The following is an 18,699-nucleotide window of genomic DNA, read 5'->3' as shown; positions in this document are numbered from 1 at the left end:
GTACACATACAATCCAATTTCTTTGCATTACCTTTATCTCTCCTTCAAACAAAACTAGCAGAAAAATTTATTGTTTCTAAAAACTCGACATTTTATTTTACTGTTATGTTAGTAATAATTAGTATATTTAAACTAGAGATAATAGACATTTTGGAAAATGAAAAACTTAAGTTAAACTTAAATTCATTGAGATGAAAAAAGGACAAATTAGTCCAGAAATAATTATGACTTGTAAAAGTTTCTGTTGTGAAAAAAAGTAGGACTACAATCGTAGTCTATATAATAATGCTCTTCGTTCATTTACGTGTTTGCTATAGGCTGGCCAACGACTGAATCAAATGGGCTGAATTTTAGTGACGAAACTCATGGATACCCTTGGGGATGAAAGAAGCTAAATAAATTAAAAGTTTTTTGTTTTGATTCGATTTTAAAAATTCCATGGGCAACGCCGGGCACTTCAGCTAGTTGTAATAAAAAGAAATATTGCAAAACGGCGGTGCAGTGCAATGAATAAAGTAAATTAAATCCAAATTTTAAAAATAAAATGGTCTTTTAATACCTCAATTCAAGCCTATTTGGCTTTGCACAAAATTATTAAACTTTATTGCTATACACAGTGGGCCGGGGTGTGCCACAGGTCAACTTTTTTTTGCCTTAACACCTCAACAAATTTTAGTTTTATAAATCAAGACTAAAAAAACTGATTTTTAACTCATTACACACTCGATTGTTTTAGCAAAAAATCTATGAATATTTAAACAGAAACTTTTTAATTGCACGAGTAGTCGAAATATTGCTAGAACAAAGAAAAAAAGCATCAAAAAGGATGCAACAGCCTGTGAAAACTCAAGATAAAGCATGAAAATATTCAGCTTTTCAAATTTCGAATTTTATAAAACTACACCTGCAGGCTGGATATTTCCCTCTTTTGCCATTTTTAGTTTTAGTATATGTAAAAATGGACCAGTAAATTACAATAAGGGGAAGGGGTGTAATAAAAATATTTGTTTTTTTTTTACTTTTACAAAAGTCATTGGTAATTTTTATGTCAAACCCCCATGACACAATCAAGGTTGGAAGGGGTCCTATTTTGAAGAAGTGATTTGAGTTTTTGCCACAAACTCAAATTTTATAATCCCTTTATTTTTAGATTCTGATGGTGTTAACATTTAATATTTCAAAATGCAGCAGAATAATAGTTTGAAAAATCTAATGTCTACGACATTTGGTTGCAAAGATATGGCGAAAAGAAAATTTGAGTTTGTGGGAAAGACTCACATCCTTTTGACTGATTTAAAGTGGTGTCGAGAAGAAATTTTTAAAATCCAGTGTTTAAAATAAAATAAAATTAACCTGCAGATTGCAGAAGGGTCCTCCCGCTCACTATAGTTGTACCCGCTTTAAAGGAAGAGGCACTTCCCCCAATTTTCCAAATGTAACGTCCCCCCTTCCTTTTTTTGGATTCATGATTGGGAAACATTTTTCATGATTTCAATAATGAACTTTATCAAAAACAGTAAAAAAAAATATTACTTATTCCATATTTTATTAGAAAAACATAAACAGCTATTTCTCTAATAATTAATACAGGTTAAAAAAAGTAACCATCGTATAACATTTATCACAATATTTGTGTTTTCTAACTATACTATACAATATACCAAGTAAAATAATTTAGAAAACACTTAAAGAACACTTTTTTAAGCAGCTTGGACAAACAGAAGCAGGTGTGTTATATAAAATATTCTTCTCGTCTACGAATCCATTCAGAAAAAAAGAGATTGTAATTCTTTACATTTTTAGTTTGAATTTATTACAAGATTTTCACAAAAATGTTGGTTAAGGTTAATAAAGCACACATTTTCTTTTTTATTGAATTTGGAACTCACAAAACTATGGAATAGGAAGACGACTGTAATGATTTAAAAATTGTCCACTAAACATAAAACACAGAAATTTAAATTCTTACTTAAAAGTTGATTTTTAATTTACTAAGCAAAACTATTTGCTTAGTAAATCTACACCAAAAGCAAAAAAGATTACTTTAATGTCGTCTTCCTATTCCAAACTGTTATAAGCCTTTCTCTATGGACATAAAACTGATTTTTATGCAGAAATATATCTATTTATTATTCAGTGTCGCAAGCAACATTGATAAACATTGGATTTAAACATTCTAACCAAAACATTGAATATAAATATCGTTGCATTCACTGTCAATGAAAATGAAAATAGAATTCTTAAGTTTAGCTTAGTTTAATTTTGAAAGTGAATTAATTGTCCATGTATCGGTTAAAGAATGTTTTGCCCGTACAACATTATACATACAGTGTACAGTGTACACCGTACACCATGTTTAGGGTACAGTATGTACCGGTAGAAACTGTTTTTACAGATTCTTTCAAATCACTTATAATTAAATAAACTGTATAGAACAAAGAACATAATGACAATTCATTTAAAAAATTAAATTATGTCCATCAAAATATTTCTAGCAAATGTTTCATACAAAGAAATTTTCTTTGTCCTCTTTTTAAAACATAATACAGAAAACTTTATGTCAATTTTTTTCGCGGAAATTAAATAAAATTTGAAAATTCCAAATTTGTCGTTTTCATGATAATTTGTTTGGATTTTGATTGTAATTAAATTTGCAATCTAAAGCACGAAATCCCCCCTCTCCATATTTCTGCAGGGGTTTTATCGTAAACAGTTATATCTAAAATTCAGTGATGGTGATGGACCAAACCTCTGTAGAGTAAAAAAGTAGATGTTCGATAGAATTCGAAACTTTTGTGTGAGATTAAATGCTACGCCACGGTGGCAACTACAGTTAAACCAAGAACTTCAAGAAGAATTTATTTAATCCTTAGGATGTCAAAAATTACAGATAACACATGAATTCGGGATTCTCGACACAAAAGATTTGACTTCGTAATTTTCTGCTGAATGAACAAGTATGCAGGAAAGAACTAGGCAAGGGTAAGAAATTCGTTTAAAGAAAAACGTATTTTTGTCAAAGTATCAAAGAAATTGAGTTTTTGCCACACAATCATATTTTCTCATCCCTATATTTTTGCAACCTGATGGTGCAAACCTGTCATATTTCAAACTTAGAGTTTTGATCTATAACCATAGCTTAAAATATCAAAGCTGTGCTACTCAATTAATTTTTACAAAAAGCGAAAATATGGCGACAAAAACTAATTTTTTCCATGTAATAAACGATCTTTTAAATAGCTTTTGACAAATAACAACAATTAGTAACATTTATCAAGTTTCTAGTCAAAATTGTATTTTTGCTGCAAGTGCAGTGTTCAGGCTTCCAGCCTAAATATTTGATTACTAAAAATATCTAATTGTTGTATAAATCTAATCAACTTTTGGTTTTAGTTAATTTTTTCAACCTTCAAAATTTACTATAAATACGTGAACAATATTAAAGTATATAAATTCAACAGCAACATCATAATTAACCTCCGCAACCACCACAACCTCCACATCCACCACATCCTCCACAACCACCGCAGCCTCCACAACCGCCACAACCACTGAAAATAAAACTCCTTATATGGTTAAATTTTAAAAAAATGATTGTGTTACATAATTTGTATCATGTTTGAAATATTTCTAAAGGCGTGAATTTAATTTGAAAAAAAATCTGAGTTTACTCCTGTATATGCCTAGTCCATTAGCGCCTGATCCAATCAGGATCCAGTCATGCGTTTGTTGTCTATTCTGTACCAATAGAAAAAGTATGGCGGTAATATCTATCTTTCCTTCTATCTCATTATCCAATTAGAGTTATGAATCCTTCAATCAGCGCTATCAGTAAATGGAAATATTTACTTCTGCTGAAGATTAATTTATACTTTTATAAATTTTTCCTTAATTTAATGAAATATCTAAGATGATTATTTAAAAATGCTTTAACAAATTAACAAAAAATACAAAATCATTCTTCAGTTTCTTTTTTTTATATTTAAGTATAAGTAAAAGCATAGAGAATAGAATATATAGAGAGGAATTTATTAGAAAAAAGTGTAAAACAGCCATTTTGTTGTACTGTTTCCATACTGCAGGTGTACTTCACATATTTATGCTATATAACCTGTTGGTCAATCCCTTTAATCCTTAGTTAAACAACAATCCCTTTAATCCTTAGTTGAACAACAATCCCTTTAATCCTTAGTTAAACACCAATCCCTTTATTCCTTAGTTAAACACCAATCCCTTTATTCCTTAGTTAAACAACAATCCCTTTATTCCTTAGTTAAACAACAATCCCTTTATTCCTTAGTTAAACAACAATCCCTTTAATCCATAGTTAAACACCAATCCCTTTAATCCTTAGTTAAACACCAATCCCTTTAATCCTTAGTTAAACAACACTCCCTTTAATCCTTAGTTGAACAACAATCCCTTTAATCCTTAGTTAAACAACAATCCCTTTAATAGTTAGTTGTATATTAATCACTTTAATCCTTAGTTGAATATTAATCCAATTAATCCTTAGTTTAATATTAATCCCTCTAGACCTTAGTTGAATATAAATCCCTTTAATCTTGAATTGATTATTAATTCTTTTAATCCTTAGCTGAATATTATTTCATCTAATCCTTAGTTGAATATTAATCCCTATAATCCTAAATTGATCATTAATCTCTTTAATTCTTAGTTTAATATTAATCTCTTCATTAGTTAGTTGTGTATTAATCACTTTAATCCTTAGTTGAATATCAATCCCTTTAATCCTTAGTTGAATATTAATCCCTCTAAACCTTAGTTGAATATTAATCCCTTTGATCCTAAATTAATTATTAATTCTTTTAATCCTTCGTTGATTGTTAATCTCTTTAATCCTTAGTTGAATTTTAATCTCTCTAAACCTTAGTTGATTATTAATCCCTTTAATCCTAAATTAATTATTAATTCTTTTAATCCTTAGTTGAATATTAATCTCTTTAATCCTTAGTTAAATATTGATCCCAGTAATCCTAAATTGATTATTAATTCCTAGTTTAATATTAATCTCTTCAAACCTTTGTTAAATATTAATCCCATTTAATCCTTAAATGGATATTAATCCCATTTAATCCTTAGATGGATATTAATCCCCTTTTATCCGAAATTGAATATTAATTCATTTAATCCTATGTTGGATATTAATCCCTTAAATCCTTAGTTGAAGATGTTAATCTCTTTAATTCTCGTTAATTATTAATGTCTTTAATCCTAAATTGAGTTTAATAGTTAGTTGTATATTAATTATTTTAATCCCAAGTTAAACATTATTTCCTTGAGTCCTTAGTTGAATATTTTTCACTAAATTGAGTATTAATCCCGTTAGTCCTAAATTGAATGTAAATCCCTTGAATCCTAATCTAAATGTTAATCCTTTTAATCCTAAGTTAAATATCATCACTTTAATCCTTAGTTAAATATTAATCCCTTTTAATAATAAATTTAATATTAACCCCTTTCATTGTTAAATATTAATTAATTTACTCCTAAATTGAATATTAATCCCTTCAATTAAAAGTTAAATATTCATTACTTTAATCTTAAGTTGAATAGCAATCCATTCAATCCATAGTTGAATAGTAGTCTCTTTAATTGTAAATCACTTTAATCCTTAGTTGAATATGTATCCCTTTTATCCTTAGTTAAATATTAATCCCAACAATCCTAAAATTCTTATTAATCCTTTTAATCCTCAGTTTAGCATAATCAAGGGGATTATTAATCCCATTAATTCTGAAATTACCCGCAAGCTCCACATCCGCCTGAGTCGGAGTAGTCTCCTACACAACCAGCAGCATCTCCGCCCTGTATCAATAAATCAATCAATCAATGTTTCTACTTTATATCTTTCTATTTATCTATCTATCTATCTATCTATCTATCTATCTATCTATCCATCTATCTATCTATCTATCTATCTATCTATCTATCAATCAATCAATATATCTATCTATCTAAGGATTTTACCAAACAATTAATTAATCAATTAAGTTATCTATTAATCTATCTGCTCACACTGCAGTGGTGCTTGATGTGACTGTTACTAGGCAGGTTCTCTATCTCGCTCCAACCACAGGCGTAGAGCATAGTGCAGTCCCCGTTCTCCTCGTACACCTGCTTTACCTTCTTCTCACCCCGCTTCACGTTCGTCGGCTAAAATATAAAAGAAATTGAGTCTTTTCACAAACTTAAACATTCATATCCGGCTATACCTTTCCAACCTGATGGTGTAAATCTTTAATATTTCAAACTTAGATAATTTGATCTGACAGAATTCAAAGTTTAAATATCAAGGTCTGTACGACATTGGGTTGGCATAGATATAGAGATTAGAGAATAGAAATTCAGAGTTTGTGGAAAAGACTCAATTCCTTTAAACATAATAATAGAATTTGTATTTGTCAACAATTATTATGAATTTTATACGTTTTGTTCAAGATCAAATGCACTTTGAGTTTTAAATGCTTAATGTTTTGCAGTAAGAACCAGATAACTGTGAAATAGGAAGACGACATTTAGCAATCTAATGTGTGTTTGACATATGTAACATGGGTTTGTGCACAAATGCTATAGTTTTATGTTGATTGGAATAATTGAAATCATGAGATTCTATTCCACAGTTTGATGGGTTCCACTATGTGTTAAGCCATGTTTGTTGTTGTCTATTCTGAACCAATAGAAATCGGTAGCATATCTATCTTTCTATCTATCTCATTATCCAATTAGAGATAAATCCTTATATCGGCGCTATAACAGTATATGGAAATATTTACTTCTACTGAAACTATAGTAACAGTATATAGTTTACCATCTTAGGCCTAGGTTGAACTAGGAGGTAGAGAGTAGAGATAACAAATGCTAGACCAATATTCTGAACAGTTTCAGTCTCCCAGGGAGGAACTGTTATACTTCCTTTCTTTAAATTCACCTACAATAATATTAATAATATTAATTATAATCATAATAATGATAATAATAATAATAATGATAATATACCTTTATCTGAGTAACAAAAGAAAAATAACATTTTTTCTGTCAAATAATGTTAGATGCTGTTAAATTTCTGTAGCATGAACGCGTCATATCTTAATTTTCTTTTAGTGAAACCAAAATTAAAATTAATAGATTTTAGCCTCAAAACTAGGATATCCTATTCATTCCTGATAGTACAAAGGTTTAAAGGGTACCGTTGTGCATTGTCAATGAACAGAGGCATTTAAATTACCCCTAAAATCACTTCCAGCAGAATGTTTGTGTGCCTGTATTTCTTTAAATTATCAATGAGCTTTTTATTTCAAATGCTTTGAATGGAAACATCAGAATGACAAAAATCGGCAGAAACTCAGTCTTAAAAATGTGAGCAATGATTCAAGCATAAGAAATCAAGAAAGTTTGAAAAAAGTGAAATATATTTTTTCATAAAATTTACCTTAATATTGTTCACCCAAAATGTATACTTTTTGGTCCCTGTTGGAAGTACGACAAAAACAGGTTTAGCATGGTTCCGCCTAAAAACAAAACAAAATAATTTTATTTTTAAACCAAGGAATCATGTCTTTGCCACAAACTCTGATTTCTTAATCCCTATAACTATACTACACAAATTCAGTGACATTTTTAGAAAAGAAAAAAATAATATCTCCATCTGGAAATAAGAATCACTTTAAATTACGTAGACAGTCCATTTTAATATCATCTTAACAGAGAAATTGAGTCATTGCAACAAACCTTTTATAATCCTTTAATCTTTGCAACCCACCGTCGTAGACCCTATAAATTTTGCCAGATCATATAATCTAAGTTTAGAAAATATCAACGGTTTAAACCATCTGCAGTTGCAAACCTATAGGGATTATAAAAATTTGACTTCTTTGGATAAGACTCAATTTTCCTTTAATTTCATTATTTAAAATGAGAGACAAAAGGAAATTTTTTTGTTCTGTAAAATATTTTTAGGAAAGAATATTCAAATATTTATTGCAAAGTAAAAGTGTACAATTTTCACGAAAACTCCGAATAAACCCAGAATAAATCTGTTGAATTCCAATTTTTCCATTTAAAATGATATTTCAGATATTCTTGAATACAAAAGAAAGTAAATTGTAAAGAATTATAAACAAATTTTGAATTAAAATATTTATTGAAAGGTGGTGGTCGGCAATGGATTGAGAAATGCATTTCTAAACATTAAAATATACTCTCAATAATATTCGCATTCTTCTCAAGTTTAAGTGTAAATTGTTCAATTAAAGGGAGCGTGCTACAACATATATATAAAGAGATACTCATTATATTCTCCCTTTTAAGAGATATTGCAATTTATTCTCAAAATAAAAAGATAAAATGTGCTACATGTAGTATTGCTAATCTTCCCGGCGTTGCCCGTGGAATTTCAGAATCTCGCTTTAAATAAAGAAAATAATGTTGACAATCTACTTTTAGCGATATTCTGTCAATAGTTTTCCTTAATTAACTGAAATAAATATTGGCAAAAATATTACCTGAAATAAATATTGGTAAAATATTACCTGAGATTAATATTGGTAAATATATTAACTGAGATTAATATTGGTAAATATATTAACTGAGATTAATATTGATAAATATATTACCTAAGATTAATATTGGTAAAATATTACCTAAGATTAATATTGGTAAATAAATTACCTGAGATTAATATTGGTAAATATATTACCTAAGATTAATATTGGTAAATATATTACCTGAGATTAATATTGGTAAATATATTACCTGAGATTAATAAACTTAAGAGCGAAGTGTCCCGGGTTTCCTTTCACCCCAGGTGTCCCTTTTCTTTTTGCATTTCCTGAAATAATTTCAATTTTTAACTTTTGTCTCTTTTTTATGAATTAACATTGTCAAAAGACACAATATTATTATGTATGCAAGAGTTTATTTAATGAAAACGGAAAATGGCTGTAAAGATGTGTCTATTATGGCTTTGCTGCCAGGTGAACAGTGAATAATATAATTTTCTTGTTTTACTTAGTACAACCGTATGCAGTCATAAACATAGCAGACGAAAATCTTACGGATTACAGCCTTCCCAGTAGGGTATCACTATACTAAATCAAAGAATTATTTTAAAAGACGATATCGAATTCGTCACTGTCTCCCATGTTCATTGGGACACCCTGTATTATAAAGAGGACTCTTATGATTATATAATTAAAGTAATAATTACTCTCGCCGTTTAGCCGCACTTCGTATTAAATAACGTTTTTAGCTGAAGTGCCCGGCGTTTTCCGTGAAATTTCAAAAATTTCATTAATGTTTTAGCCTGTGTCACCCCTAGGATACCCTTAAAAATGTGTATAAAATTTTATCCAGCTGTTGGCAAGCTATGGCTATTGACTAACATATTTATATAAATGAAAACTTTAGTCCTACCCTAGTCCCTCCTGGAAATTAGTCCTACCCCATTCCTACCTGAAACTTAAACCCCACTCTACCTGGAACTAAAACCCTTCCCCACCTGGAACTTTAACCCTTCCCTACCTTGAACTTTAATCCTACCCTACCTGGAACTTTAATCCTACCCTACCTGGAACTTTAACCGTACCCTACCTGGAACTTTAATACTACCCTACCTGGAACTTTAATCTTCACCTAACTGTAACTTAAATTCTTCCCTACCTGGAACTTTAACCCTATCCCACCTGGAACTTTAATCCTATTTTACCTGGAACTTTAATCCTACTTTACCTGGAACTTTAATCTTCCCCTACCTGGAACTTTAATCCTACTCTACCAGGAACATCCCTACCCTACCTGGAGTTTTAATCCTACCTTACTTAAACTTGAATCCTACCCTACCTGGAACTTTAGCCCTACCCCATTCCTACCTGGAACTTTAACCCTATCCTGCCTGGAACTTTAATCCTACCCTACCTGGAACTTTAACCCTACCCTACATGGAAAATTAATCCTACCCTACCTGGAACTTTAGTGCTAGTCAATTCCTACGTGGAACATTAATTCGACCCCACCTGGAACTTAGAGCTTTCCCCACCGGGAACTTTAACCCTACCCCACCCAGAACTTTAGTCTTACCCCATTCCTATCATACCCTACCTGGAACCCCGGGTCGACCCTTCTCCATCCCTCTCCAGGCCGCTACAGCTACTCCCCAGTCCCCCTCGTTATCCTTGATTAACATACCCCTCCAACTCTTGTCATTTTTCATCACCTAAAGATTAGAGTAAATAAATATACAAGTAAGGTGTACTTGAGTACAAGCGGAATTAAGTTGATGTAGATTAAAAAACATTTCTCACAATAGAAGGCATGAAGTTTATAGATAAAGTCTGTAGAAAGCACGCATACTCCTGTTTTCTTTCAGCTTTCAGCAGACTCAGTGAACTCAATGCCGGAATATTAATTAAAATGTATACGTTGCAGAATGCTGAGATGCCAAGGGCAGGGTGGGTTTAGTTTCTGCAATTGTATGCTAAGCTAAATCTCCAATCTAGGCCTACCAGCAGGCATTTTTTTAGTTCTTCTTTATTTCTTGGATGTCCTTAAGTAAATCTTTTGACGTCGAGGTTTGGATAATTTGGAGAAGTTGGAAGTTTGGAGAGGGTTAGGAAGAGGCGTATTGAGGAATTTTTCATTGCTGAAAAAGGCCTACTTGTTCCTCGCTTTATAGTTATTTCCGACTTGTCTGGAATTGATGAACTCATATAGTTTATCCCCACAATATGTATATAAGAAGTACAAAAATATCCTTTTTATACCCAACTCTGGATAAGATCTTCCGAAGCAATCCATTCTTAAGAGCAAGATAAGTTCTAGTTTCATGTTTAAGAGCAGGATAAGTAAAAAACCGGTATCAGCGTGAACTTCACCCTGATTTTTGAGTTTCTATATTCCTTTGGATCAGATGTAAAGCAGAGAAAAGCTAAAGATGAAGTTTCACTATTTATTTCCTTTATTCCTTTATCTTGTCTGGGATGAATCCCGCATTCTACTCAGCGCTTAAACTACTCCCAATCCTGGGACCTTACAGGAATGTTACTTTTTTAATTTCATTTTTACTTTTGTATTCGAATCCTTTTTTGTACTCAATAAGTGAAATTAACTTTTGAAATATTTAGAATAAAAGATACTTTGCTAATGATATAAAATTGAGTTGGCAACATTTATTTTAAAATATTATTTAAATTTTACCAGAAATACATTTGTTTAAGTTTGAAGGTTTAAATATATATTTGAAAATGTTAGCAGGGAAATGGATAATAAAACTTTAGAATTGGTGGTATCCAGAGTCAAAATTTTTATTTTTTCGTTAACTGTATATTTTTATAAAATCTAAACAGTTTTATGTATTATCAAAAAATCACCAAAAACTAATGATTGTTTTTGTCAAATGATGCGGTTTTAGATTAGTAAGTACCCTTAAAGTGAATATATAGAGGTATTTAGTCTCTGCTTTTCTAATCCATATATCTTTGCAACCCAATGTCATATACCTTAGATATTTTAAACTATGGCTTCTCTTAGATCAAAGAATCTAAGTTTGAAATATGGTTTACACCAACAGATTGCAAAGATATAGGACTTAAAAAACTAAATTCCTTTACTTACACATGATGTCATTCCCAATTCTTTCTCGTATCCCAATTGATCTATACCAACTAAATGTGCCACTAGCGCCATCTTTCCCCTGAAATAATACAAAATCAAGCTAATAACGTAAATTCCACGTTAGATTGAAATTTTAAATGTTTTCAATAATAACTCAGGCACCTCTGACCCTTTAGTAAAAGTAAATTCAACATAAAGTCTGACCGCGTCAACCTTGTTGCACTAGTTAGTCCTATTAATTGTCTGCTTTATTTACCCAATGTCCGGGTGATACAGTACAAACTGGGACCGGAAAGGTTGACCCGGCTCGGAAATTAAAATGTACTACGGCTGCCTGTGAACTCCTCTCATCGAAGATCTATTGAAAGGAACAAAATTGTTATAAACTTCTAATATGTAACCGGATACATTTCTTGTTATTATAATTGTTTAAACGTCTAATATGTAACCGGATAAATTTCTTGTTCTCATAATGGTTTAAACTTCTAATATGTAACCGGATGCATTTCTTGTTCTCATAATTGTTTTAAACTTCTGATATGCATATCGGATACATTTCTTGGTCTCATAATTGTTTTAAACTTCTGATATGTAATCAGATACATTTCTTGTTCTCATAATTGTTTTAAACTTCTGATATGTAACCAGATACATTTCTTGTTCTCATAATTGTTTTAAACTTCTGATATGTAACCAGATACATTTCTTGGTCTCATAATTGTTTTAAACTTCTAATATGTAACCGGATACATTTCTTGGTCTCATAATTGTTTTAAACTTCTAATATGTAACCGGATACATTTCTTGGTCTCATAATTGTTTTAAACTTCTAAAATGTAACCGGATACATTTCTTGTTCTCATAATTGTGCATGAAATCAAAACTCAGAAATGATTCTGTCTAGTTCCAAGACATCAGCCAAAGACAAAACAAATTATGAAATTGATTATTTACAAAATTATTGTTTTTATGATATCAAAACCCACTAATAGTAAAACTGCAAAAAAAAATCATTATTTTAGTCTCAACCATGGAAAAAGTATAAGACTAGTCAGAATTTCGCAGTAATCCATGATTTTTAACATTAAAGCCTTAGAGCAATATACAGTATATGGTTTAAAAGTAGTTTTAATGAAAACATTTTATAATTAAAAGATATTTACCCGCAAAATAGTTGAACAGCTGACATAAGAAGAGGAATTGAATGAATAATATAAACTGTCAGTTTCTTTTCTCCTTTCTCATCCAGGATTCTAACAAGTGAAGGTTATTTTTTTTAAAGTTATTTAAAAAGTTAACAATTAAGTTTTGTTTACAACATTATTGTTCAAGCACACACAATTTTAGCGTTAAAAAATGAGTCTTCGCTGTTGAGACAAGCACATCCTGGGGGGGGGGGGGAGTGCAGAAGTCCTCAATTGGTAATCACCGCCACCCAAAAGTGTTTTGCGGTTTGCGTTCTCCTCAATTGGTAACCTCCACCACCTCAATTGGTAATCAGATGTAGTAATCTCTGTTTGTTTGAATGTATGTCCGATCATAACTCAGAAAATATTTTTAGCCGATCGAACCAGAAGCTGCTGCCTCCATATAATTTCGAAATCAGATTAATTTGGGAATCCACCAATGAAAACTGGAAAATTTGAGAAACTTTTTAGTTTTATGATGTAAAGCAAAAAATGTTAAGACAGTTAGAAGAATTAATAATTTGAGACGCAAAGCCTAGCAGATTTATCTTGTTTTTCTTTCTTTGTTTGTTTGTATAACCAATAAACATAAAAACTTTCTGAAAAAAAACTTTTAAAGTTTTTACTTTTATCATAAACATGATTCCTGCCCATAGACATAGTAGACAAGCCTTGATTAAAACCTTAATATAAAAACCATTATTTTAGTTGAACTGATTGCCCCATAGTCTGTCCTTACAGAAAATTAATTATGTTCTACGTCACTATTAATATACTAGTAGAAGGAGTAGAAGAAAGGTATAAACACTGGAAAGTAAACAGATTATTTACTATAATTGACACAGCTTTAATTTATCAAAAATACTTCTTGGGGGAAAGTAGAATGTTAAAAAAGAACTTGAGGGTAACGAAACTTGACACTTGTCACACGTTTTAATTTTCTAATCCATATATTTTTGCAACCTGATTGTGGAAACCTTTGATATTTTTAATGTTGACTATTTAATTTACTAGACTTTACAAGTGAGAAATATCAAAGATCTGCGACATCAGGTAACAAAGATATAGGGATTAGAAAATTAGAATTTGTGGTGAGCAGGGATATTTTAATATTCATTTTTTATTTTTATATTTTTGTGTTTGTCCAAAATAATGAGGGAAAAACTATGATGTGATAAAGAATTATTGCAGTTTTTCATAAGGAACATTTTTGTATTGTTTGGAATTGAAACTATTCGTATTATAACCGTGTAATTCTTGTTTTTCTAAATATTATTAAATATTAGCATCTAAAAATTCCTAAAATTTATCAATTGCAATCTTTGGAGACATTTCATCAGTAAAAGGAAGAACAAAGGCGACATTCATTCCACAGTTTTCTGGTTCTCAGTGAAGATTCCAGTAAAACAGTTTATTCTGGTTCTCAGTGTGTAGATTCCAGTAAAACAGTATATTCTGGTTCTCAGTGTGTAGATTCCTGTAAAACAGTTTATTCTGGTTCTCAGTGTAGATTCCAGTAAAACAGTATTTTCTGGTTCTCAGAATAGATTCCAGTAAAACAGTATTTTCTGGTTCTCAGTGTAGATTCCAGTAAAACAGTATTTTCTGTATCTCAGAGTAGATTCCAGTAAAACAGTATTTTCTGTATCTCAGAGTAGATTCCAGTAAAACAGTTTATTCTGGTTCTCACTATAGATTCCAGTAAAACAGTATATTCTGGTTCTCAGAGTAGATTCCAGTAAAACAGTATATTCTGGATCTCAGTGTAGATTCCAGTAAAACAGTATTTTCTCGTTCTCAGTGTGTAGATTCCAGTAAAACAGTTTATTCTGGTTCTCAGTGTAGATTCCAGTAAAACAGTATTTTCTGGTTCTCAGTGTAGATTCCAGTAAAACAGTATTTTCTGGTTCTCAGTGTAGATTTCAGTAAAACAGTATTTACGTTTTTTATTTAAAAAATGATTGACCTTAAAAAATTGTGCAAAACTGATATTGATTTAAAACAGTTCTTTTACAGTTAAAGAATCGGTGAAAAATATAATAGATATTTTAAGTTTAAATATTTTCGAGCAAAAATATGAGTTTAATATGTTCGGATGTAGTTTCGTGTGGCTCATGATGGTCCAGGGAACCCCCCCCCCAAGTTCTGTAAGCGTTTTTTAAATACAAAAATGCAATTTTGTAAACTGCACAGTTTTTAATTTAAGAAAATGCTTTTATTTCTGTTTATTTTACTAAGGAATCTCTATATCTGTGCAACCCGATGTTGTAGACCCTTGATATTTCAAACTATGAATTCTGTCTAAGGCAAAGTGTCCAAGTTTGGAATATACGATGTTTACAACATTAGCTTGCAAAGATATTGGAATTTGAAAGTTTAACTTTGTGGTAAAAACTCAGTTCTTTAAGTGCCAGACTAAATCTTTAAGTAACCCACCATTTCAAAGTTGTACGCCCGGCCGTACACTTTGAACCTTCAACTTCAATTTCAACTTCAACTTCAAAATTTGAATTCTAGCAATTTCTGACATTGTGTTCTTAACTCTGTGAATCCAAAATCACTTTTATAGTGTAATCTCAGTTTAAAATAATTTATATTTTGCTGAAACTTCTAGAATATCTCATTTATCCAAGATCAGACAAACGTTTAAAGGGTACCGTTGTTAATCGGACAGTCCACTCAATCCCTTGAATTCAAAACTTCAATTTTTAGAAAACGTGACACAGAAATTAAGCGAACTTACTTAGTACTTTATTCAAATGGATTTGATAAAAGCATTGTGAAATTCCCGACATTGTGCAACAGAATGAAATTTGTGAGAAATTTATTAAACAAATGTTTTGACATTTTATTTTAAACATAAATATTAAATAAGTATAAAGGAATCTAGTTCTTGCTACAAACTCAGATTTTTATAGATACAGCCTGCTTTTAAAAAGTCTCATCAATTTTCAAGACAGGTTCTACTTTGAAGTGTCACAACCATAGAGAATAGAATATACATTAGAGGGGAATTTACTAGAAAAAAAGTGTAAAACGGCCATTTTGTTGTACTGTTTCCATACTGCAGGTTTTCTTCACATATTTATGCTATATAACCTATTGGGCCCTGGAATATCATTTTATAGAAAATCTTAAACTAATGTTAAAAGAAAACCAAATTATGAAATAGGCTGGTTTCATAATTGACCAATTATCATTTCACATAGACTCTATGCCTTTCACTTTACAAACGATGATTTTCCGTTATAACTATAAACCAAATGATGTTTTTTAATCACCTAATTCATTATAAAGTTTATTTAACAGCTTTAAAAATTTCGAAATTGAAATGAATAGTCTAGGGAACATACTGTATTAATGTACTCTACTGCACATAATTTGTGAACATTTACATGATTTGTACACTTTGAACTCACTTTCAGGGTAAAAGGGACTGAAAAAATGCATACCGAGAGATTCTTTAAATTCCACTCTAATATATATTCTATTCTCTATGGTCACAACACATTGGGCTTAAATTTTACTGCTCTAACTCACTTCTGCTTTTCTGTAGCCCTTTTCATTCCATTTTAGCACTTTGAAGCACTTTTTGTTAGCTTTGGTTGTTATCTTTGCCACCTAGTGTCGGAGACCTCTCATGCACCATCAGGTTGCAAACGCTATATGAGATTAGAAAATTTGAATTTGCGGCAAATTCCAGTTCCCTATTGCTATGACTATGAGGTGTAAAATCGGAAAGAAAACCTTTAAAAAACGGGATTAATTGGGAAAGCTTAAAAAAAAGTTCATCAGACCTTTCATTAGATCATTTGGTCGAATTTATAAGGATTTTTTTCTGAACTCTCCTTTTAACTTTAGATTTAGATTTGTTTCTTTTTTGTTTGTTAAACTTTCAAACCTTATTACATGTGCTTAGGATCCGGATCCGGATCATTTGGATCCGCAAGATTTTGGCTTCCTAAATCCGGATTCGAATCCGCATTAAAATTAAATAGATCCTAGGCACTGTTTTTAAACAATTTTTAGGAAAAAACATTTTTGAATTCTGACCCTTTATGTTTTTGGATTGAAACAAACAAATCAGAAAGCAAGCAATGCAAAAAATATTGATTTACTAGGTTTGGAAACCAGCTTGTAGTCTGGTAACTAAACAATGTCTATAAAAGCCGACCGACCGACTCAACGCAGAATTTTTAAACCAAGCCAAGAACATTCCCGTAGTTCTATATCGAGGTCCCAAATCAAATTTGAGTCAAATCAATCAAGGGGTTTCTTAGTTATGATCACACATACAAACAAACACCAAGACAAACAGAGACTACCACTTTATATATATATAAGACTAGCTGAATTTGCCCGTGGAATTAAAAATTGACATTTACCAAAAGATTTTAGTCAATTTGTTCCAGCCATCTGGCCAGCTATAGCTAACATATATATTATGTGCGAAGAGCTTTATTTATAAAGATAAGCATCAATTCTAGGCATAAAATTTTAAGAATTTATATTTAGTTTCTAATAATTTTTAGATTATGTTGAAGCAAGAATACCAAATAATCAAATTATGTTTGTATACAGTGATAACCAGAAAACAATGGAATAGGAAGAGGACATTATAAGAATACTTAAATGTATTTGATGTTGTTTCACAGCATAAAGTCTTACAAGACACAAATTTAGTGAAATGGGTCTTTTTACACTTCTTTGACTACTGTCTGATGCTCATTGGACTTGTTTAAAACTATAACTTCTCGATTCTAAAAGTCGTCTTCATATTACAGAGTTTTCTGGTTATGACTGTATTAAAATTTACCCATGTGAAACTGCTCTGCAGGTGTTATCTACCCCTGGTGGAAGACGACCTAGAGGGATAGGACCCCACAGAGACTCAACGTTTTCTACAATATCTCTTCGTCATTATTCTCATCAAAATAATGATTGTTTTCTAAATTTTCCTAAATTAATTTTAAAAATCAGAAATTCTTGGCTTTTCTGATGTTGGATCAGCAATATGATCAGTGTAAGTATAAAACAAATGAAAAATTGGATATCTATACATTTAGTAAAGACTGAGTTCTCTTAATTTTATATCCCTATATCTTTGAAACCAGATGTTGTGCACCTTGATATTTCAAACTATGAACTACGTTGATTAAATTGTCTAAGTTTACATTATCAGATTGGAAAGAGATTAGAAAATTTGAGTGTGTTTGCTACAAAAACTCATTTATTTTATCCAAATTTTTAATAAAAACAACTGCAGAATTGGTTAATTGATTTCAGTAAAATAGGCATTTAAAATAAAGACTTCTATTTTAGCACAATACATGAAACATGAAACTTTTTAAAAACAAATAATGACAAGATTAGTTCCTGGCATAACACAGTTATAGAAGGATCCCTGCTGGATGGTAAAGACGACCTCTGCTAGGGTCCCCAATCTTTCATTAGCCATACTGATGGTCACCTCTGTATGCAGGAACTTATCCTTGTCCGTCTAAAACAACACTCTTTATCCCAATTTTAAAACATTTTGTCGTTGTAATTTTACGTAACCCTTCACTTGGACAGGGGCATAACCGACCTTTAAACTTCTAACTGATCTACATTGTGGAAGATATCATAGTTTGCCTAGCTTGAAAAGAATTCAAATATTCAAATTCAAAGCTTTAAACATGGATATCACATTCATTCTTGATCTGCAGTGGATACCGTCGTGAATTGGACAAGTACTTCTGTAAAGTTAATATTCTAGTTGATTGATTGATTGTAAAATTATACCTGTTTATCATTTATTCCCATCCGGTGGGTCACAGTCACAGTTTTTTCTTCAGGGGAGGGCTGAGCAGGAATTCTAGTATTATCATTAATATTATTA

At 30.9% G+C, this 18,699-nt stretch overlaps 1 protein-coding gene across 1 annotated transcript; it reads right to left on the bottom strand.

Annotated features, from left to right (window-relative positions):
- Positions 1–3,139: 3,139 nt before the first annotated feature.
- Positions 3,140–18,671, bottom strand: LOC111709076 (uncharacterized). Its single transcript, XM_023482663.1, has 12 exons — positions 18,603–18,671; positions 18,195–18,318; positions 17,635–17,719; positions 12,795–12,884; positions 11,632–11,710; positions 10,120–10,234; positions 8,776–8,851; positions 7,454–7,532; positions 6,833–6,952; positions 6,040–6,177; positions 5,768–5,829; positions 3,140–3,551 (listed from the first exon to the last, which is right to left on the bottom strand). The coding sequence occupies exons 1-12, from the start codon at positions 18,621–18,623 to the stop codon at positions 3,473–3,475; spliced, it is 1,068 nt and encodes a 355-aa protein (XP_023338431.1). The 5' UTR covers positions 18,624–18,671; the 3' UTR covers positions 3,140–3,472.
- Between the last annotated feature and the right edge of the window lie 28 nt (positions 18,672–18,699).

The sequence above is a fragment of the Eurytemora carolleeae genome, unplaced genomic scaffold (genome assembly GCF_000591075.1).
Source record: "Eurytemora carolleeae unplaced genomic scaffold, Eaff_2.0 scaffold925, whole genome shotgun sequence".
Classification (NCBI taxonomy): domain Eukaryota; kingdom Metazoa; phylum Arthropoda; class Copepoda; order Calanoida; family Temoridae; genus Eurytemora; species Eurytemora carolleeae.
The sequence above is the reverse complement of the archived record's forward strand: the minus strand, read 5'-3'. Positions and strand labels throughout refer to the sequence as shown.

Bases quoted from the DNA above. Each gene is read 5' to 3' on its own strand.
- LOC111709076 (XM_023482663.1), bottom strand. From the start codon at position 18,623: ATGGGAATAAATGATAAACAG. The intron at 12,885-17,634 runs GTAAATTTTAAT...TTCACTTGTTAG, and splicing joins TGCAGAGCAGTTTCACATGG to AATCCTGGATGAGAAAGGAG. The intron at 6,178-6,832 runs GTAAACTATATA...TTTATATTTTAG, and splicing joins TTCAACCTAGGCCTAAGATG to CCGACGAACGTGAAGCGGGG.